Source organism: Castor canadensis, chromosome 16 (genome assembly GCF_047511655.1).
Source record: "Castor canadensis chromosome 16, mCasCan1.hap1v2, whole genome shotgun sequence".
Lineage (NCBI taxonomy): Eukaryota > Metazoa > Chordata > Mammalia > Rodentia > Castoridae > Castor > Castor canadensis.
In genome coordinates, this window is record NC_133401.1 from 38,433,085 (window position 1) to 38,455,671 (window position 22,587).

The window sequence follows — 22,587 nt, forward strand, 5'->3', positions numbered from 1 at the left end:
CCTGAGCCTGCAAAGTTCCAGGAAAGGTGGAGAATGGAGTTTCAGTCCCTCATATGGCCTGACTGCCAAGTCTTAATAGAGCCTGTTCTGTGGACAAGCTACAACTGTTTGGGGTCTTGAAATTACATAGCTCTAAGGCCAAGAATTGGGCCCCTAGAATGAGAATTAATTTTGTAATCCCCACTAAGCATTTTTCCAGTTGACTTTACCAGCTTAGTATCAGTAGTCTTTCCTCACCAGAGATGTTTGATTGGAGTTTTAAGCAGTAAATGTTGCATTTTGACTTCTTTTGATAATCATATCAGGAAGGAATTTGTTAGAGCATTATGATAATATAACAAACAAAAAGAAAGGGGCTCCATGGAAAGTGCTGCATTAGACAAAATCATTTATTTATTTTATATAAAGTAGGATTTATTAGAGAGAAAGGAAAGGCTACAGCTAGAAGAAGAGTAGCAGAGCCCAGAAGCCAGTATCTCCAAACGAAATCACTTTTTAAAAAAATTTTATTATTCATATGTGCATACAAGGCTTGGGTCATTTTTCCCCCCTGCCCCTACCCCCTCCCTTACCACCCACTCTGCCGAAATCACTTATTAAAACATTTTTGAGTGTCTATTTTTGTGCCAGTCACTGTGTTTATTAGGTTTTGGTTTCATGGAGATTAATAAAATAAATCCTTAAACAAAAGAAAAAAAACAAGAAAAAAAAAAAAGAATAAAATAGATCCTTGCCTTCAGGGAACTTAGAGTTGAATGGGTTTATTTACTGTTAGGATTTTTTCAGTGTCGTTGTTGTTTTCAGGGCTAGGAACAGAAACTAGGACCTTACACATGGTAGGCAAGAGCTCTGCCACTGAGTTACATCCCCAACTCCTCTTATAACCTTTAAATATGCCTTTGTGCACTGTGACTTGGCAAGAAAGGGACGCAGGATCAGGGTTTCTTAGAACTTAAGTTGACTGCTTCACTGTGAAGCCTTATGTTACGATACTAGTGTTCCTTAGAACAGATTTTGAGAGATATTTTATGGCCTGGGAATGTAATTTTTTCTGCATTCAACTTGATCACCATAGTCTCTACTGACAAGTGAATGGCTTGAGTCAGTAAGTTGTGTGTGTGTCTGTGTCTATGTGTGATGGGGGTGGTTTGGTAAATGAGAAAACTGGTGGCTCTTACTAAATAAAATTAGTAACTGATGCTTGGCACCAGTGGCTCACGCCTGTAACCCTAGCTGCTCAGGAGGCAGAGATCAGAAGAATATGGTTTGAAGCCAGGACCAGGCAAATAGTGAGACACTATCTCGAAAATATCCAACATAAAACAGAGCAGGTGGAGTGGCTTAAGTGTAGAGCTCCTTCCTACCAAGCATGAGGCCCTGAGTTCGAACTCCTGTCCTGCCAAAAAATTAGTAATTGATTTGTGTGGGACAGAAGAAATAAAAAAATCTCATGACTCTGAATTTAACATGAAATATGTGAGTAAAATGTTTCAGACCATTCAACAAGTTGGGCAAGCAAAAGAGGGAAGTACACTTAGGAGCTAGACATCTTGAGTCAGGTGGCCTGACTTATTTGGAGCTCTGTCAGATCATATCAACCCTCCATGAGCGTGTTAGTTTGCACAAATGAGGTTAAAAAGACTCTACCTCACCAAGTTCTCAGAAGTCTGAAATGAAATACATGAGTACATCAAGAGGTTTGTGTTTTGTCACCTGAGGACTGGCAAAGGTAGATGCTAGCTAAAGGTTAATAAAGTTACGGGTTGCAGAAGGAAGCCATGTAAAAAACTTCCTTATGTTTTGGCCAGGGGTAGACTTAAATGTGGAACAGCAGTTATGCTGTGAACATTGGTAGGAAGATGGGACTATTGTGGTTGTGCATCTGCCTGCCTTGGGGTGTTCCTAGTCAAACTAGAGTAATCTCTGGGAGACAGTAATTTTTGCTTGGCTTAGTACAGAGCAAGGGCCTTTTTCAAATGCCATTTCTGGTGGAAAAATGTGTCCCTTGCACCTTTTCCAAAGCTGGGTTGATAACTGGAGCAAAATAAAATTCTTTAATTTGGAATTAAACATAAGCACAAGTAAATAGGTCAAAGCTATTGCTTTATGTATCTCACACAGTTTTTAAGTATCAGACTTGTGAAAATGATTATATTAGGAGAACTTTTGGTTCACTGTCACACTGCCTGCCATATTGCTTTTAAAGTACCAGATTGCACACTAACTTGATGTAACCCTGTACTACCTAGTGACATTTTGCTCAATTACGAGACCCATACACCACATATAACAGTATATACCTCCTTTCTTAGGTTTGTATACTCATTATGTTCAAACAACGGTAAAATCACCTAATTACACATTTTGCAGACATTTTTCCCTGTTGTTAAATGACACATGGCTATATTGTAACTCCAAAAAATGCTCCAAAAAAGCTTGGCTTGACTATTGCTCAGAAATCTTGAGTTGGAGGCCAGCCTGGGCAAAAGTTGGTGTGAGACCATGTCTCAAAAACAAAATTAAAGAATCCTCAGAAGGGATGGAAGGTGTAGCTCAAGTGGTAGAGCAAGTGTGAGGCCCTGAGTTTACTGGGGGAGAAATAATTCTGTTCTTTGAACTTTTTATTAGTATTTGTGTGTGTATGTGTGATTCTTGGGATGGAACCCTGAGGTTTACACATGGCTAGGCAAGGGCTCTACGACTCAGCTATACCCCCAACCTCACTTTTATTTTAAAGTCATATTTATTGTGGTATAATTTTCACAAAATAAAATTTATTCTTCTTATAGTGTATCCTTGTATGAGTATTGGGTTTTGTTTTGTTTTGTTTTCCAGTACTGGGAGTTGAACTCGGTATCTCATATTTGCTAGGCAGGTATTCTACCACTTCAGCCATGCCTCCAGCCCAAGTTTTGTTTTTGTTTTTGGTTTTTTTTGCACTATTTGGGTATCATTCATGTAACTACCTTCACAATCAAGATACAGAATAGTTTAATTAGCCTCCCCACCCTTACTCATTTATAGTCATCCCCTTCCTCCACTCCCAACCCCTGGCAGCCACTGTGTCTATTTTTGCCTTTTCCACAATTTCATATAAATGGACTAATCCTCCTGATTGATTCTTAAAGCTCGGAAGGAAACTTGGTAAAATTCAAACCTTTTTCCAAAACAAACAAATGTCATCACTTTTTTACTGGTGGTTCTAGAGAAGTTAAGTTTTTAGGAGGAAAATAATGATCATTTTGCCTGGCTAATGCCACCGTTTTCCCCAGCTACCTTGTGGAGTCCATCTATGATGGTCATTCTCCAAGGGCATTTTAGATTTATAGGGTCATCCTATATTGGTCTTATCAACAGTTCTAGAAGCTCAGAATTAATATTTTCTGAACTTTATCATTAGTAAGAAAAATATCCCCTTAAAAAGTGAAGTAAATTCAAATTATTTCCAGAAAAATATTTGTTAAAATAGGCATTAAGTTTTATTGATAGTCTTTTGAGAACTGTCTTTTCTTAAAAGGGTCAGGGGGGAGGTAGGAAGAAAACCACCACTGCCTTGCAAAACTAGGGCACTATGGTAGAAGTGTTCATAACTTTCTCTTGGGGATGTTTCAGATACATCAACATCAAAAGGAAGACTTTTAAAAATAAGTGTAATGAAGGAGAGGATTAGAAGGGGTGAATTTGATCAAGGTGTATTATATGCATGTGTGGAAGTATCACAGTGAAACTCCTTTCTACAACTAATACATGCTAATAAAAATGACAGTGTAGAATGTAGGATCCCTATGTGACAATCTATAACTAATGTTTAATAGTTCTCAATCCCATGTGAAGATACCAAAAAAAGTGTCATATACCAACTTTTAAAAACAAAAGAAAATCCCAAGTAATATAAACATGCTATTAATCTCTGAATTTTTTTCTTTTTTGGTGGTACTGGGGTTTGAACTCAGCCTCAGGCATGCTAGGCAGGTGCTACAACTTGAGCCACTTCACCAGCCCAATCTCTGTATGTTTTATGAATTAAAAGATTTACATATTGCTACTTTATAGACTTTGTTTATTATCTTTGACATGCCAATAATGTGTTCAGATGAAATGAAATGTCTCAAATTATAAATAAAGGATCTTTTTAGTTTGTCCTGATTGGCTTATTGAAACTTACGGAGCTTAACACACTGGGGGCCTTCTTTTTTAAGGCTATGAAAATGACTCTGTAGAAGACCTGAAGGAGATGACTTCAATATCCTCTCGGAAGAGAGGTAAAAGAAGGTACTTCTGGGAATATAGTGAACAACTTACACCATCCCAGCAAGAGAGGATTCTGAGGCCATCTGAATGGAACCGAGATACCTTGCCAAGTAATATGTATCAAAAAAATGGCTTACACCATGGTAAGAAGGCATTGAAGTCAAATATTTAGTGTCAGTTTATTTATTTTGGCTTTTTGAGATACGGTCTTGCTCTGAAGCTCAGACTCACTATATAGCCCAGGCTGGCCTCAAATTCACAGTTGTCCTCCTCCTGCCCTTTGAATGCTGAGATTACAGCTATGTGCCACCATACCTGACTAGTATTACCTAAAATAGACATGCTTAACCATAATTGTTCCTTAGTGTACTTGAGTATTCAGCCCTTCCTAACCAATTGCAGAGGGGAATATGTTACCCTGTTCTTTGCTCACCGATACCTCTACCAGTGTTGAGATCTATCACCTAAGCAGAAGGAAGGGTGGTATAAATACTACTTCATTTCTAGACCCTGTTATTCCTCTTACCCTATCCAGGCATTGGCCAGGAGGCTTCTGACCTGTCACAGTTGCTATAACTAGAAAGGGGGAGAAAGTAGATGGGCTTCAGCATCTCTCGCCCATTCTTGTCCAATCTCCAGACATAAATGTAAATGGGAAGATTGAAGTTTAAAGGTGGTAAGAGAAAAGGAAAGGAAAAGAAAAGCAGCACAGTTGTAGAAGGAGTGGAAAGGAGTTACATATTCAGAATCACAAGAACCTTATAATCTCAGGTCACATTTTGAATTATGAACCCAGAAAGATGTGGTTAAGTAGAAATTCCTCTGCATAAATGTTATTTTCACATTAATTCAAAGTCTTTACCAAAAAAGGAAGATAGGGGAAACACTAGTAAGGTTGGTGCTCAGTAAATGGTTTAGTATTCACTTACGCTACAGATTTAAGTTGGTAGGCATTTTTAAAGACAGGAATTGTATCTAAGTGCTTATTTGTGCTTCATTTTCCCTATCCATTGGTACCCAGGGCTGCACTGTATTATTTCAGTGAATAATTATAAAAATTATACATTTAGATTGATTATTTTTTTTACCAGAAATGCAAAGGTAAGTACAGTAAATAACTTCTGGTACCTTGTGATGAGTTCTGTGAAAGTCATTTGGTATACTGTAGGAGTTGAGAGGACAGAGCCATCCCTTTTGCCTAGAGTGATAGGGTAGGGTCTTCTATAAACTTATTTATCAAAACAGCTGGAGACCTTTCAAGCAAGGTGATAGTTACTTGAATTTTTTAGTTCAACACAGAAATGGATATGTCTGACAAATTGTTCAGTCCTATCTTGGTTTTATGATTCTTCTGACTATGTATTATACCCATGGTATTTTTTGTTGTTGGAACTGGAATTTGAACTCAGGGCTTCAGGCTTGCAAAGCAGGCACTCTACAAGTCCATTTTGTTCTGGTTATTTTGGAGATGGGTTCTCGCATACTATTTGCTCAATCCTCCAGATCTCAGTCTCCCAAGTAGCAAGGATTACAGAGTGAGACACTGGCACCTGGCTCTCTATGATTTTTGTGCACAATTGAGCTTGCGCTCCAATACTGAGATTTGAGTTCTTGGTACTGCCATGCAAAGAATTAAGAATCTGTTACACTGGAGCTAGAAACCTAGAGGTAGAGCAGGACTTGGAAAAGGTTGGAACTGTACCTTGTTGACCCCAATTTTTTTTTTTTTTTTTGGCGCTCAAACCAAGGGCCTTGGGTTTGCTGAGCTACACTAGTCTACTCTGATTTTTTGCAACCACAGACCAGAAGGGTGTGTGCTGTTAAACATGCTGAGACTTCTGAAATAGTCAAGACTTCCAAAGTGAAAGTTGGTGGTGGCTGTAGAAAATGTATCCCTTGTTTACTAAAATGAGTTACCTAAAGTTCTTTTAAACTGTGTTTAGGAAAATATGCAGTAAAGAAGTCACGGAGAACTGATGTAGAAGACCTGACTCCAAATCCTAAAAAACTACTCCAGATTGGCAATGAGCTACGGAAGTTGAACAAGGTGATTAGTGACCTGACTCCAGTCAGTGAGCTTCCCTTAACAGCCCGGCCAAGGTCAAGGAAGGAGAAAAATAAGCTGGCCTCAAGGTAAATGTTAATAACATTCACTCATGTGAATCATTTAGGAGGTAGAGTTAGACCTTGAGTTTTTATGGAAGAGGTGACTTTCAGTCATTATTCAAAAATAATATTTTTCTGTCATAAATCCTATAATGAGAGTATTATTTTTCCTTTGAAAATAAAATGGTATTTATGCTTTCTGGAAAAAGTTTCTTTCTTTCTTTCTTTTTTTTGAGACAGGGTCTCACTATGTAGCCCACACTAGCCTCAAGTTCTCTTGATCCTCCTACCTCCTGAGTGCTGGGATTATAGGCACATGCTACCCTGTCTGGCTTGGAAAAAGCTTTTAAGGGGGAGAAGTGAATGAAGTTAAGAACATTATTAAGTACATGTTTTTGTTTGCTTTCTTAGCCAGGTTTATTGAAGTGTAACTTACTTAGAGTAAATTTAATGTATGCTATAACAGGTTTTGACAAACATATCCAACCATGTAACCACCATCACAATCCAGATAGTGAACTTTTTCATTACCTTAAAAAGTCACAAAAGCACATTTCTTTTCCTGTCACTGGTCTTTTACAACCTGTCCTTATAGTTTTACCTATTCTACAATGAGATATAACTAGAGTACTCCTTTCACTTTACATGATACATTTGCCATGAATCTGTTATTGCAGTTTTTTTTTAAATTATTAAGTAGCAGTCCATATTAGAGATATACTATAATTTATCTGTTTACCAGTTGAAAGACCTTTGTGTTACTTTCAATTTTTAGCAAGTATCAGTAAAGCCACCATAAACACTGACTTTACAGGTGTGTGAGTATGAGTTTTTATTCCTTTTGGATAAATGCCAAGATCATATGTTTAACTTTATAAGAAACTGCCAAGCTGTCTTCGAAAACACAGGTAAGAGGGTTATTTGCTTCCCATCCTCTGCAACACTTGGTATTATCTGCTGTAGTTTGGTTGGTTTTGGTTTTTTGGCCACTCCAATAGGAGTGTACTGGTCATTGACTTATTTCTGAATGTGTATTTGATTTTTAAAAATCTGTTTGAATAAATGATGATGAGGTATGTTTTGTAACTCAGTTCCATACAAATATCAGTAGATAGTGATTTGAAGTTACTATAGAAAATGTCTGCTGCAGCAAAAAGAAGTATATTCTGAATATTCTCTTAAAAAGAAAAGTGAACTAATAGCTCTTTCCTTTCACAGAGCTTGTCGGTTAAAGAAAAAAGCCCAGTATGAAGCTAATAAAGTGAAGTTATGGGGTCTCAACACTGAATATGGTAAACCTAAACATTGAAGAATGTGACTAACTTTGTGTTAACTGTGCGCACCCCCTTTTTTATTTAGCTTTACCATTTGCTTTCCATGTGTTCCACCCAGTTTTTAGGTAGCCTCCTTTATAGTCATCTTACTCAGTAAGCCACATGCCCACTCTCACTCGTTCTTGTGAGTGTCTGTATCTGTAACCCCCTAAGACAAATCTCATCACTCTGCTTAGGAGCTGATCCACTTGGGACTATGGTCATTTCTTCTCTTTTATAATTTTTTTTTTGCTCTTTTTGCAGTATCATACATGATCATCAAACTGCTGCTAGAGTGCCCACACCTATTACTGCAAATCCAAATCCCAGGGGGACCTCCCTGGGAATTTACTTAGGTGTAGGTCGGGCCGCTGGTACAAGGCTGCACCCACCTGATAGGTCCCTTCTGTAATTATGTGCTGGATTGCCTAGTTTTGTTGACATATTTCCATTGACTTGAATGATAATTTAACCTTTGTGTGGATAGTTTAGATCTGTGTTTTCAAATGGGATTGCTCATTGGAATGCCTTTGTACTTGTTAACATACAGATTTCCTAGGCTTCTCCCCAGATCTTCTGAATTGGAATAGAATCCAGGAATCCATATTTTTGACATTCCCATTTTTTTTTTCTTGTGGGTCTGCAGATCCAATCCAGGCAAGTGTTTTACCACCGAGCAGTGTCCCAAGCTCTTCCATTTTTTAATTGAATATTGTTATTATTGTATAATTAAAAGCAAATTCTTCTATGTTAGTGACATGTTCCAAGCATTTCATTCTGTCTTACAGATAATTTATTGTTTGTAATCAACTCCATCAAGCAAGAGATTGTAAATCGGGTGCAGAATCCAAGAGAAGAAAGAGGACCCAACATGGGGCAGAAGCTTGAAATTCTCATTAAAGATACTATTGGTAAGAAAGATATTGGGTAAATTCATAGCAAATAATAACATAGTGTAAGATATGTTATTCAAGGGGAGATTACAAATTCATTGTAATTTCTCTCTCTCTCTTTCTCTGTCTCACATATACACACACACAGAGGGGATGAAATCCAGTACCTTCCCTATGCTAGGCAAATGCTTTACCACTGAGGTATACCTCATCCTGTAGTTACCTCTTTTATGAGTAATTTTGAGATTTAGTATTCAGAAGCATGTACTTGTACTGCTGGTTCCACAATTTGTAATTTAGACTTAATCACTGAGCTATTTTGGCTTTCCACGGGCCCTGAGATGCAAGCCTGCAGCCTGTGCCTTAGAGGATGGTCTTATTTGCTTTACTCATATTTTTCACAGGGTTCTAACAAACTTGATAATCTGGCTTTGCATTGCACACTGTGGAAAGGATCAGAGAGGCAGGCAGGAAAGGCAGTGGGCATGAGGTGTTAAAGGCCCAGGACCTTAGCAGCTGTAAGAGCAAACCACCTGACTGATAAATTGCATCCATGAAAATCCCAAAGCTTAAATTCACACAAAGGGCAAATGTTTACCTTGAGCAAAACTGTACTTATATTGAAAACGGTGTCAGGTGAAGAGTAGACCCTAAACATTCAGCATTTTCCTAGAGTCTCTTCCTACTTCCCTGTAGGCTACAGGCTTCAGTGCTCAAACATGAAGCAAATAGGGAGCAGTAAGGATGAGTTTGCTTGACCTATTTCTTCTAATGGATTGATGCTATAATAATGTTTTCTATATTTTTTCAAAGCATTTCTGGTTTTTTTGTAGTATTGGGGTTTGAACTTGGGGCCTCATACTTGCTAGGTAGGCACTCTACCATATTATCTATGTTCCCAGCCCTTTTTGCTTTAGTTATTTTTCAGATAGGGTCTCAAGTTTTTGCCTGGGGCTGAACTGAAACTGAAGTCATCCTACCTATGCCTCCTATGTAGCTGGAATTACAGATGCATGCCAGCTTGTTGGTTGAGATAGGGTCTCGTTAACTTTTTGCTCAGGCCAGCCTGCAACCTCCATCCTCCCAATTTCTGCCTTTTATATAGCTGGGATTATAGGTATGCACCAACACACCTGGATTCTTCCTTTTTCGTTTTTTGGCGATAGTGGGGTTTGAACTCAGGGCCTTAAGCTTGTAAGGCAGGTGCTCTTAGAGCTTGAGCCACTCTGCCAGCTCTGATGGGTTTTTTAGAGATAGGGTCTTAGGAACTATTTGCTTAGGTTGGCTTCAAACTGCAATCCTCCTGATCTCTGCATCCTGAGTAGCTAGTATTACAGGCATGAGCCACTAGTACCTAGCCTCTCTCTCTTTTTTCTTTTTTTGTATGTGTATGTATTTTTTTAATCATTTTTACATTTACTCACATGTGTCTTTTTTCTTTAAAAGCAAAGCATTTCAGTCTTCCCTTTAGATAGAGGGGAGAATTTAATATAAAAAATTATTTTTGCCTTTTCAGTTTTAAATTTAAAAACCTCATATGTTAAGCTCCTGTCTTCCCTTTACACTTAAAAGTCCATTTTACCTGATACAAGATGTTTGCCTTTGAAACTTCTCTGGGTGCTGCTTTAACTGTACCTTATAATTTTTTGGGTTTTTTTTGTGGTACTGGGGCTTGAACTCAGGGCCTACGCCTTGAGTCACTCCACCACCCCCTTTTGTTTGTGATGGGTTTTTTTGAGATTAGGGTCTCCTGAACTGTTTTCCCGGGCTGGCTTTGAACCTCAATCCTCCTGATCTCTGTTTCCTGAGTAGCTAGGATTACAGGCGTGCCACTGCTAGTGACTTGTACCTCATAAACTTAATGTGTCATGTTTTTATTGTTTTCTGGATACATTAAAATTTCAGGTTTGATTTACTCTTTGACTCAAGAATTGCAGAAATTAGGAGTTGCTACTTTTTAGTCGCACTACCATCCTGTTGTCTTTTTTTGAAATTTTCTTAGCTACCTAATATGTTTTTTAAACGTTCCATGTGCATTTGAATAGAAGACGTATCTTCTGTTTTTTAAAAAAATAAGATTCCCACACATATTGGCTGACCTCTTTAACTAGATTTTCTGTTGTTGTTTTGTTTTTGATGGTTGGGGCACATTTACTCTGAATAGAACTGAAAAAGGCTCTCACTAATGTGTTTCAGTTTCATTTCATAGCCTCTATGTTTGTGCTTTTGAATGCTGAGATGTTTGAATAGAATTTATTACTACTACATTGTCATTATAGGTTATAATCTATATCTATGTAAAATAAACTTTTTTTGTCTTGTTTATAATTTTTGCCCTGAATTTAGTCTTGCCTACTATTACAGTCATGAATGAATCTTTCTTACTATTTATATTTGTTTGGTATCCCTCTGCCTACCCTTTAATTTTCAGTCCTTCTGAATCATCACTATGTTAGTTACATCTCTTTTAAAAACATTTTAATAGATTTTAACATTTGTGCGGGGCACAGGTGGCTCATTCTGTAATCCTAGCTATTCAGGAGGCAGAGATCAGGAGGATCAAGGTTCAAAGCCAGCCTGGATAAATAGTTTGAGAGATATGATCTTGAAAAAACTAGGGCTGCTGGAGTGGCTCAAGTGGTAACAGCGCCCGCCTAGCAAGCATGAGACCCTAAGATCAATGCAACCCCAGTACCACCCAACAAAAAAAGACAAAGAATTTAACATTTTTATTCACAGACCATAAATTCTATTCTTAGATTTTTATATGTAGTATTTGAATTTCCTTTGTTAGTCATTCTGGGAGTGGGTCTAGTAATAAGGGAGTTTATCTCATTTTGGGTTTATTTCTATTCATATAATCTGTGTTTGGTTTTTGTTTTGTCATTAAAAGATCTATTAGGATTTGCTTACATAACCTTTTGCCTTTTAAACAGTAAAGCCTAAAATCTGTTATTATGGGTTCATTTTTGTGTGTTATCTTCTGATAATTTGCAAACTTTGTGTTCTTATCTCATGGGTTGCATTTTAAATACAAAATAAAATGTATACTTAATTTTTTTCTTTCAGATTTCCATTTAAGATTTTAATCCTGCAGAAAAGTAGAAGAAATAGTGTAGTGAATATCTGTAGTTCATTCAACTCTACTCACCAGTTGTTAATATTTTGCTATATTTGTTTTATTTGTGCTCCTAGCTTCATGTTTGTTTTGAGAATAGGGTATTTGAAGGTAACTGATACATATCGTGATATTCTATTCCTATTTTAGTATGTATCTTTTGGAAATAAGTGCATTCTCCTACTCTGCCACAATGCTATTATTGTATCCAAGTACTTGAACATTGGTACGATATCAAATATGAAGCCATATTGGCGTTTCTCCAGTCGTGGTCACTTACGCCTTCTACAACTTTTTTCTGTATGATGCATTTGAGAATCATTCATTGTATTGACTTATATTTCTTTTATCTCCTTTAATCTACATTATTCTCTCAGGCTTTTTTTTTTTTTAATTTTTGGTACTAGGGTTTGAACTCAAATCTTCACGCTTGCTAGGCAGGCACTCCTCCACTTGAGCTGTGCCCCCAGCCATGTTGTTTTTTTTTTTTAATGAAAAATCCAGGTAACTGATTTTACACAACGTCCCAACATTTGGCCTTCTGTGCTTCCTCGAGATAAGATGCAGTGAAACTTTTTGGGAAGAATTCAAAATATATCCTCCTGTCTCCATTAATCAAGTGGCCCGTACCATCGGTTGTCTCACTATTGGTTGGGTTAGGCTTAATCACATGGTTAAGGTGGTGTCAGTATTTTTAATGGCATTTTTATTCTTCCTATAAGCAGTGACTGAATAAATATTCTGCTCCCACCCTCTTTCATTTTCTTTTCCTTTTTTTTTTTTTTGGCAGGGCCTTGCTATTCAATTCTGTCTGATTTTTCTAGGCTCTAGAAGCAGTGGCAGAGTCCTCATTTGGTATCAGTATCAAGCTGTGGTCCACCGGGGATCACCAGCCTGTGCCACCATGCCTGGTTTTATCTTCTTAATACTTTCAAAATTATAGGGTTGTTACTTGATTTACTGATTTTAAGTATGTGGGCCTTGTTAGAGAAGATGAAGATGGTGAGAAAATCATCATCGTTATTGAGGCTCTCACCTTCTCTCACTTCCCTTCTGCCTTTTCTTAGACATTCACTTTTCTTTAAAACAAAGGAAAAAGAACACAAAGTATATGCAGTAATTTTAAAAAAATGACTGAACATATCTACAATTTCAGTTGTGTGGGTAGATCCTGCCATGGAACATGGTGAGGTCAGAGCAATTGAAGGAGACTGACTGAGAGAACAGGCTCTGGTTTTGTGTTTGGACTCATCCACCCTATCATCTACCCTACTTTAAATTTTTGATCAGCCATTCTTTATGGTTATTCTTTTTCATTTGTTTCTTTTTCTTTTTCTTTTCTTTTTTTTTTTTTTGGAGACAGGGTCTTGCTGTGTAGTCCATGCCAGCCTTGAATTTGAGGTCCTCCTGCCTCAACTGGGATTACTGGAATGTACCACTATGTTTGGAATTCTTCATGGTCGCTCTTGGTGTGGCTCTTCTAATCTTGAATCTTGTAGATTCATGTCTTATAGGAAGAATGATTTTTCTGGGCTGCATTGCAAATACCAGAGCACACATTTGGTATCAATATCATGCTTCAGGTCTACCTGAACCTGAGATGTTTTCTATTCCTTCCCTTGCCTTTATGCCCTTCCCATCTGTGTGTCCTAAGTGTGTCTTTTATTCTTGGCAGGTCTCCCAGTTGCTGGGCAAACTTCCGAATTTGTTAACCAAGTATTAGAGAAGACTGCAGAAGGCAATCCCACTGGAGGCCTTGTAGGACTAAGGATCCCAACATCAAAAGTGTAATCAGCCTCATGGACCACTGCTCAAAAATGTCTATTTTTGTCATGTTATCCATTGTATATTTTCATTCTGTTTTGCATGTCAGTTAGCATTATGTAAACATTTATAATTAGGTTATGTTGTTTTAAGAACTTGTAGCATAAGTGAAGCATGATCCAAAATACTTGATTATTGCATTTTCAGAGCATAAACCATGGTTAAACCTGCTACTGGCATTAGAATTGAAAGTCAAGTAAATTGTTTAAGCATAGATTACAAAAAATATGTTAAAGGAAAATATTTTGGAGGGGTGAATATCAAAGTGTAATGCCAAATTTATAGCTAATTTATGCTCTGAATATTGAGGAAGCATTTTTTAAATGGTCCATTTAGATTGTTTTTAGAATTACTGCTTTTGTTCTAATTTTCCACAACCATTAATCTCACTTGTCCATGGCACACCCAGCACTCACATCTGTGTGCCAAGTTAGATGTTCATTATCAGAGCTCAATATGATATATAAGTATATATATAGATATATATATATATATAAAATGTCTGTGCAAGTAAGAAAAAAAGCATATTCTTTGTGCCTTGTATTTTGGAAAACTATAAAACTGGTAATATTTTGTATGATGAAAACCCTAATGAGGAAAAACAAGATACATAGACGGAAAAATTATGGGGTTTAAATGTTTTTTTGTTCCAACACTTTTTCAAATTTTTTGAATGTATATAGGACTATGTTGAAATGTAGATATATGCCACAGAGTCTGTGTATTGTATAAAAAACAAAACAAAAACAACAAAAAAAAAAGATGGCTCTAGAAAACTCTATTTCGGTACTTGACCGGAAGAAGACAAATACTTGCACATTATTGCGATTGTTTTATTTTTTTGTACCAAAGACAAATGCAACTGATATGGCAAACTGCCAGTCTAAGTAAAGTTTTGCACAGCTTACATGATACTGTATGAATGTATGAAAAAAAGGAGAAAAAAAGAAAAAAAATTTAAAGGTCAGGGTTAGGGATCTTACTGAACTGTGAATTTTATTTCTGTTTGGGTCCAATTATCTACAGAAGGAGCATCCATCCATACGAATATTATTTTGCTGTTCCTCTAGTTCGCTTCCATAGTAGATAAGTTGATGGCCATTTAGGTGTCTGTAAGTCTTTTATTTCTGCACTTACTGTAGGAAATTTTAATATATTGCATTTTAGTAAGCTATTGATACAATAGTTTTTGACTTTGAGAGTTAAAAAGTTTATTTAGCTTGTTGTAGTATACTTCCACCAAACAACCAAAATACAGATTATTTTTATTGTATTATGTATATATATGTAAAGAGAGAGAAAGCTAAAAAAATCTAATTCTTTAGTTGCCACTTTTCCAATTGATGTATTATTGTGCATGTAATATTTTCAAAGATCAACACAAGCTCAAAACAAAAACAAAATTTATAAATTTTTATATTTTTGTACAGGTATTTTCAAACTAGCTTCTTCAAACTTACATGTGACTTATTCTTCTATAGTTTCTAGAATTGAGAAACATTAACACATTTAGTTTTTAGGTGCTCTTTTGGCTCACATAAAGTAGCTTCATTAGTCAGTGTTTTGACTGTGTTCAAGCTTTACCTCTTGATGAGAATCTCTTATGTCAAGGCAGCATTATAAACCTTCACCGCAGATCTTTCCATCCTGTCTCTCTGTTGTACTCTCAAATCTTGTGTTTGGAACTCTGAAAACTGGTGGCTTAAAAACTAAAAAGAAAAAAACAGATGTATCTAGCACAAAAAAACAAAAACATGAAAAACCAAAAATTTCAGACCTACCTGCTGAGAAAATACCTATTTCTCCATGACCTGGTGGTAGGGTTTTTCTTATAATTATACTTTTTCAGTATGTTTCATTTTCTTCTATTTCTTTCCATTTGTAAGCGATAGCATATGAAGGTTTGATTCTAGAACCCACAGTAACAACCCAACAATTTTTCTCACTTGCTTCTTTGATATCATGAGACATAAGAAACGGAGGAGGATTGTCTTGACATGTTAACTGTGACGCACAAGGTTTTCCCTTGTGTTTGGTGGAAAATGTACCTGGTTAGTGCATTCACGCTGAACAGATGATAAGCTCCAATCTAGTGGTTAGTAGATACAACTTCATTGTTTCAAGTTTTTCCTTTTTAGGTGGGAGAAGGCAAAGCATTGGTTTGCAACTTGGAAGTACATGAAGTCTTGACAGAGTGTGTCTGGAAAATTACAAGTGTTCTAAAATATGGCAGTTTTGCAGTCAGGTGAAAATTGTTTCATGATAGATATTCAGCTGATGAAGTTTATAAAATTGTCCCTTTCTAGCTGCTCTGTTAGGAATTCTGGAATTCTGGTTTTTGATACTTTTTTCTTGTCTGCAAACCAGAATTTGATTTTTGGTCTTGCATTTCAAAAGAAGACTTTGAATCTGTTTAGTAGATTCCATTTCCTTGCATTTCAGTGTTTTATATGTACTACTTAAGTTAAATAGTTAAAAGCTTTTAAATAGTTGAGCTTTTTAATGTCGACACTTTATTTTGTACCTATTTATATATGTATATCTTAGAAAAGCACTTTGTTAAAAAAATGCATTTTATATGATTCCTGCCATTTGCTGCTAAATCTGGGCTGGTCAGAATGCTGCAGTGATACTTGAGCTAAATACAACCTGGCAGTAAAATGTAGAGTGAAAGTTAAATCCTCTTGCTGTTTTAACTTTATCATAAAGATGACATAGGCAAGCTGTGCAGCTTTACATTTTAACCAGGGGACTCTGTGGCATTTAAAACCGTCTAGAAATGGTTGTACTTTAATGCCAGTAATAATCTGCTTCCTCTATTGTCATTACAATATATACGTTTAGTGTATCACACAAACAAATCTTACAAGGTAATGTAAAAACCCCAACAATGTACATGTTCTGTTTTTGAAAATTGTGGCATGTATTTTTTCGGTGAAGATCATTAGAGAAAATCTTTCTAATGGTTTTCCGTGTTCATACATGGTATACAGATTGCTCATAATGAAGTCCAGACTCTTTCTTTAAGTGAAGGCATTGTGAATTCACTCAAATAAACCCACTTTTCCAAAAGCAGTGATAAACTTTGACTCTAGTACTACTATGATTTAAAAAAAGAAACAACAAAAACTTTCTTCCTGGTTTCAAATACACTGGATTCTTTATAGAGTTTGTCTCCATATGAAAGCATGCTGTCCAGTTACTCTTGTCAAGATCTTGTCTGAGTTTTGAATTGGGTGCCACACTTTTCAGTCAACATGATTGCTTGTTCTACTGTACCATGTATGGCTCTTGTCCTTTCCTGTATCCTTCATGACAGATTATGATGTGGCTTTATATTGTGCCTTACTTGTACATTTAAAATGGAACGTCTTCATTCCCTTTCACTTCCTAAATCTTTAACTTTGATCCTTTTTGGTAAGAGAATCAGAGCTACTACAAAAGCATCATGAAGGATTTCAGATGGGTATGATTTCACATTCCCTCTCTTTGTAGGTATTTTATATTTGTATGAAAGACCAGTTTTGAATGGTCTTTGAATATGAGGGGGAAAGATTAACAGTAATTTCACTACATCCTTTTCTCTGACTTTCATGAATTCATCGTACATCTTTCTGATGCTTGACTTTATTTGCTTCTTAGCAATAGTCTGCATTTAATGAAAGGTGTGTTCAGTTCATCTGCTTGAAATTGACTATTTCATTTTCCAGAACTTTTTAGGAGAAGAGTACCCATTTTGTTTGTTTTATACAACAGATGACAAGTCTCTTTAAAAGAAACAGAAATATAGTACTTTTGAAATACAATGCTGTTAGTATATGGATTTCTTTTTATATATAATATTCATACAATTATCTGATGTTTGCCTTCATTAATAAAGCTGTTAGTTTATTCACCAAAATGTCAAGAATGGATGTGCTTTTCTTTATTCCATACATTTAAAAATATTTTAGCTGCTAAGATTTAGTTAACTTCCTAAGAAATGAATTCAAGTTGCCTTCAGCAGGAATTAACAAAAACTTATGTTCCCTTTCTTTATATAGTCTTCCTAAAATTCTGTTCAAGTATTTTCTAGTGAATTATGTGACAGAATGTTAGCATCTCTCCAAATCTTGAAACTTGAATTTTGAGAATGCATTGAATTATGCTTTCAGTGTTAAAAGGTTTCAACTGTCCTTCTTGTGAAATCTATTGTGGAATACCATTTCCCATGGAACTGAGGCCACTTCCACAACTTTGCACAGAACTTCAGTCTTGTTCTTCCCTTGGATCATGACAAATAAGTCTCACACAGTGCCGTAATACTTGTGGATTCTTTTGTAATCTTTGTAATCTTAATAAGGGCATTACGAGAAGATGACTTCATGTTTTTTTAATATTTTAAACACATTGGGATGAACAATGAATGTCAATTGTAGGAATGGTGGTTTCGTTTTAAGGAATGAGCATGTTGGGGAAAGATGAAATGTACTACTGAAAGTTATGCACTTCATAGGCGAGGGGGATTATGTGTTGAAGCATAGTCCTCAGTGCTTAGTAAACTGACTGAAATTGTAGAAATCACACCTAGAAACTGAACTATGCCAAATTACCTTTTTTGTTTAGAAAAGAGAGGTTTGGAGGTAGCAATAAGGTAATAGGACCTCACAACTACTTCCAAACAGTGTTTTGGATTTGAAGACTTGGTGACTATCAGAGTATCAAGGCGCTGGGTATTTCAGTGTGCCAAGTTTGGGTGAACTAGGTTTGCCCCTTTCGTAACAGTGTAAACACAGTGGTGTAGTTGAATCCATTCTGGGTGCAGGAGCAAGACTGATTACTGTGTCTTGCCTTTTGCCCCTTTTTTTTTTTCAGAACCAAATAACAAATGGTATGTGTGTACTGTATCTGCCTTTCCACCACATTTTTTTATGACACTGTATTCCACTGCCTGCTTTTCTACCTTCTTTCCACAGTATTTGTCCTATAGCTTAGCATTTGTGGTTAACAGTGACAACTAGGGCTGCCAGCACAGAAGTCGCAAGAGAAGAGCAGAAGGGCAAGAAATCAAAGCATTTGTTTCTACAATGTGGCAACCTCTTTTGCATAGTTGCTTAGGATCCTGTTTGTAATGCTGTCATAAAAATTATGTAGTTTTGTTTATCCACCCCCAGCTGGAGCTATGACACTTTTTATTGGATTCAGTCTTGTCTCTTGTCTAGAAAGAATTTTACCTTGTTGACGCATGAGCTGTTTAAAAATTATTCTATTCAATGTTGGGTAATAGTTGTGCAGTTTTTCATTTCAGAAAAAAAGGCGATGCACAAGTTGCCTTTGTTTTCTGTCACTTTCCAGCCCCTCAGCACTTTTAGTCAGATACAGATTCATCAGTGTATGCAACATCCTTTGTAATTTAAAATAAAAAAATGAAAACGTTTTGAATTGTTTGCCTCATGTTTTTGTCCTTCCTTTCTCTACTTTCTGTTGCCTACCAAGGCCAAGTATTCACTCCTCAAGACTACCTATTCCAAAGAGTTTCCCAACTACAGAGAGCAATGAGCGTATGTGTTCCTTCAGCCAGCAAACATTTGTTGAGCACTCACTCTTCCAGAACTTGTGCTACGTACTAGGCTGCAGAGAGACTGAAGAGACCTCCGGGAACTCTGTCAGCCAATGGGGACGGCCTGTAGTTGGGCCTATAAGATGAGCTGTTAAAGCTAGGCAAAGGACTCCAGGTACCATGTCCAGTGGGATATGTTAGAGAAGACTTGATAGAATTGTATTCTTGACAGCCTAGACTTTTTTTTTTTTTTTTGCTTCATTTGAGGGGCATTTGGGCCTCCTGTGAGGCCCTCCTCCTCTAGCTCTCTTCAGCACTCACTTCTGAAGACTTCACAGGACACTGTCCTGGCTGTGGAACTGGGTGAGCCAGACTAGTATAGTCCTTAGAAAAAATCTTGTGTTCTAGCATCAGTTAGATGAGTCACTGTTGTCCCTACTCACAAGGATTTTAGAGCCAGGCGAGCACTAAAGTTACGAATTGTACTAGCTCTAGTGCAATGAAGAATTTGAAAGAAAGAAAAACACTCATTGGGAAATGCGCTCATATCCCAGCAAAGGGTCAGAATGGAAGGTATGAAATGTGACAGTGTGGCCTTCCTTAAAAATGTGCTCTTTGTTTTCCTGTTACAGACCTTAGCTAACTCAGCTGCTATTCTCAAGGGCCCAGAGAGACTGCTGGTCATGTCCATTTTACAAAGACTCAGATGAGGCTAGCTGCACACCCAGCTTTTATAACATGGAACCCCAGTTCACGCTCCAGTCTGCTTGCTGCATTCCAGGGACTATTAATACCTCAGATGTCCAGGCTGAGTCATAATATTTAAAAGGATGTCCATTTTGGTGGTAAATAATGGGTTTAAAATTTAAAAAGCAGCTGGGTGCCCAGTGGCTCATGCCTGTAATTCTAGCTACTCAGGAGGCAGAGATTAGGAGGACTGCAACTCGCAGCCAGCTCAGGCAAACTGTTCGGGAGACCCTAATGCGAAAAAACCCATCACAAAAAAGGGCTGGTGGAGTGGCTCAAGGTGTAGGCCCTGAGTTCAAACTCTACAACCACAAAAAAAATTCTAAAGAAAGTTCCCAACTATCTGATGTAAAGCAGCAAAGGAGAGTTGGGAGTAATCAGTGATTGGGGGTGTGAGTCACCAGACTGCACACTTACTTGTCTATTGGAAGGAAGTTGTTGTGTTGGAGAGTGGAGAAATGGTGAGCTATGTTTTCTTTAGCTGTTGCATACAGATGTAACTAAAGACTGTTGGTTGCATAGGGATTTCCAGCAAGAAGTATGAAGGGAGAAGGGCCCAAGGGCATGTAACAGATCTGTCCAGTGCTGGCTTTGGAACTTCAGTGTCCTGAACAGGGAGCTTCTATACAAGGGTCCAAAACACTGGAGTGACTTACTTCATTAAAAGTTTTAGTCTTAAAATACTGACAGGAATAAGATGGAAAAAAATGTACAAACTTTAAAGTACTATGAAGGTAGCCGGGCGCTGTTGATTCACCCCTGCAATCCTAGCTAATCAAGAGGCAGAGACCAGAAAGATAGTGGTTTGAAGCCAGCCTGGGCAAACAGTTTTCAAGACCCTATCTCGAAAAAGCCCATCATAAAAAAGAGCTGGTGGGGTGGTTCATGGTGTAGGCCCTGAGCTCAAGCCACAGCACCACAAATAATAATAATATGAAAGATACAGAAGAAAACTTGGGACAAATGGAAAGGTACACCAAGTTCTTGAACAGGAGCAGTCAATGCTACCACTACTAACTTACATTAAACATGCAATGTCTTCCTAATAAACAAAGCAAGAAGACTTTTAAAAAATAAAAATCACCTGAAGTTTTTGTGAACTAAAAAATAGCTGGAAGATGCTGAGGGGAAAGGAGAAAAAGTAGATGTTTAATCCTAGAAGATATTAGAATTTATTAAAAACTAAGTTCAAACAATGTTATGTTGGTGCATGAACAGGTCAGTAAAATAGAATGGCAAGCCTAGAAACACATACAAATATACATAACAATTTAATATGGTAAGTGTGGCATCCAGAACCCAGGAGAAAAAGATGGACCCAGTAAGTCATGTTGCAACCACTGGCTAACCTAGAAAATGTTAAGTTTCCACTGTATCTCACATCTTAAACCAATACATATTTCAAGATGGATAAAGATTAATCATAAAAACATTAGAAGGAAGTGTGCCCTTCCTCTGTAATCCCTAGGGGTAAGGAAGGAGTTTCTAACTCGGAACCCAAATCTATGAGTTTGAACACTTGAGTAATTCTATGTAAAACAAAACATTATCTTCTTTAAGGCCCAAAACACCATAAACTATACACAAAAAAATCCAAATCAAACAAAAGAAACCTTTGCAACTCTAATCTCTAAGGACCAATCCCATTCACATACAAAGAGCTCCTGTAAACTAATATGGTAAAAGACCAGTGACTTAAAAACAATGAACAAGCAAATATAGCTCTAAAACATAGGAAGAGCTCATCAAACTCATTCATGATCAAAGAAATGCAAAATAAAGACTTTAACCTAATTTGATGGGTAAAAATTCAAATATTTATTAACACATCATGTTGGCTAGGCACTGGGAAAACAAGCACTGTTTCCCTGGTTGGAGTGTAAATTGATAAATCCCAAGGAGGAGCAATTTGATAGTATGTCAGTTTTAAAATGTGTGTAGTGTATCTTTTGACCTAGCAACTCCACCTTTGTTGTGTGGTGTTTTTTGTTTGTTTGTTTGTTTTACCTCATAGAGTTACTGTGAGAGTCAGGTGAGATTACCTACAAAAGTGCCTGTGATGTGGCAAATGCGCCTATGGTTAGTAACACACTGATAGCAACCAACAGGCCTTTAGTTTTACCACTCCCACACTGTCACACTGTGCCTGATACTTTTCATGTTTTAACTCATTGAACCCTCCAATCAATGCCATGAAGTAAAAAACGCCCTGGTGATAATATTGTAATTACCAGTTAGCCTCTGAAGAGGCTGCACAGTAGGACTGGTGCTTGGGCAGATGCTCACGTCTGTAATACCAGCTTCTTAGGTGGTGATCCAACTTACAGGGGAGTGTGTGCAGTACAGTAGGAACACAAATGAAGGAGCACATAGCCTTGTACCACACTGCAAAGTTCTTTTTAAGTAAAACTTCTCACGAATCTGCATGTCATGCTAATCTCTGTATTGTTTCAATTTTAGTATATGTCCTGCAAGTTCTGTGTGTGTGTGTGGGTGTGTAGCAAGGATCGAACCCAGGGTCTTCCGTATGTTGAGCACACACTGTACCACTGGTTACTCCCTGGTGATTTCATTTCACTGAATCCAATCCTATGTTTATTTTTCTAGAATTGTCCAGAAGTTTTGTTGTATGTGTCCAAGGACATGTAAACATAAACATATAAACATGTAAATATATTTTTTTCCTTTTTTGGTGGTGTCGTGGATGGGGTGGGGAAAGGCTTTGTAGGAAGGGGGACACCACACTCCAAGGCTGCAGAACCACAGAGGACCCGAGGAATCCAGGAGTAGGCTGAA

At 37.2% G+C, this 22,587-nt stretch overlaps 1 protein-coding gene and 1 non-coding gene across 6 annotated transcripts in view; one reads left to right on the plus strand and one right to left on the minus strand.

Annotated features, from left to right (window-relative positions):
* Positions 1 to 18,921, plus strand: part of Crebrf (CREB3 regulatory factor) — a 52,099-nt gene extending 33,178 nt beyond the window's left edge. For 4 of the 5 annotated variants that reach the window (XM_020183694.2, XM_020183702.2, XM_074058606.1 and 1 more), the window contains exons 5-9: positions 4,200 to 4,394; positions 6,195 to 6,384; positions 7,576 to 7,649; positions 8,459 to 8,581; positions 13,357 to 18,921. In XM_020183694.2, coding sequence (XP_020039283.2) covers positions 4,200 to 4,394; positions 6,195 to 6,384; positions 7,576 to 7,649; positions 8,459 to 8,581; positions 13,357 to 13,472 — 698 coding nt within the window. In that variant the 3' untranslated portion in view covers positions 13,473 to 18,921. The remainder of the gene's footprint in view (positions 1 to 4,199; positions 4,395 to 6,194; positions 6,385 to 7,575; positions 7,650 to 8,458; positions 8,582 to 13,356) is intronic. The other variant, XM_020183710.2, reaches the window with a different exon arrangement.
* Positions 7,923 to 8,065, minus strand: LOC141418353 (small Cajal body-specific RNA 16). The gene has a single exon (XR_012443009.1).
* Positions 18,922 to 22,587: the final 3,666 nt, after the last annotated feature.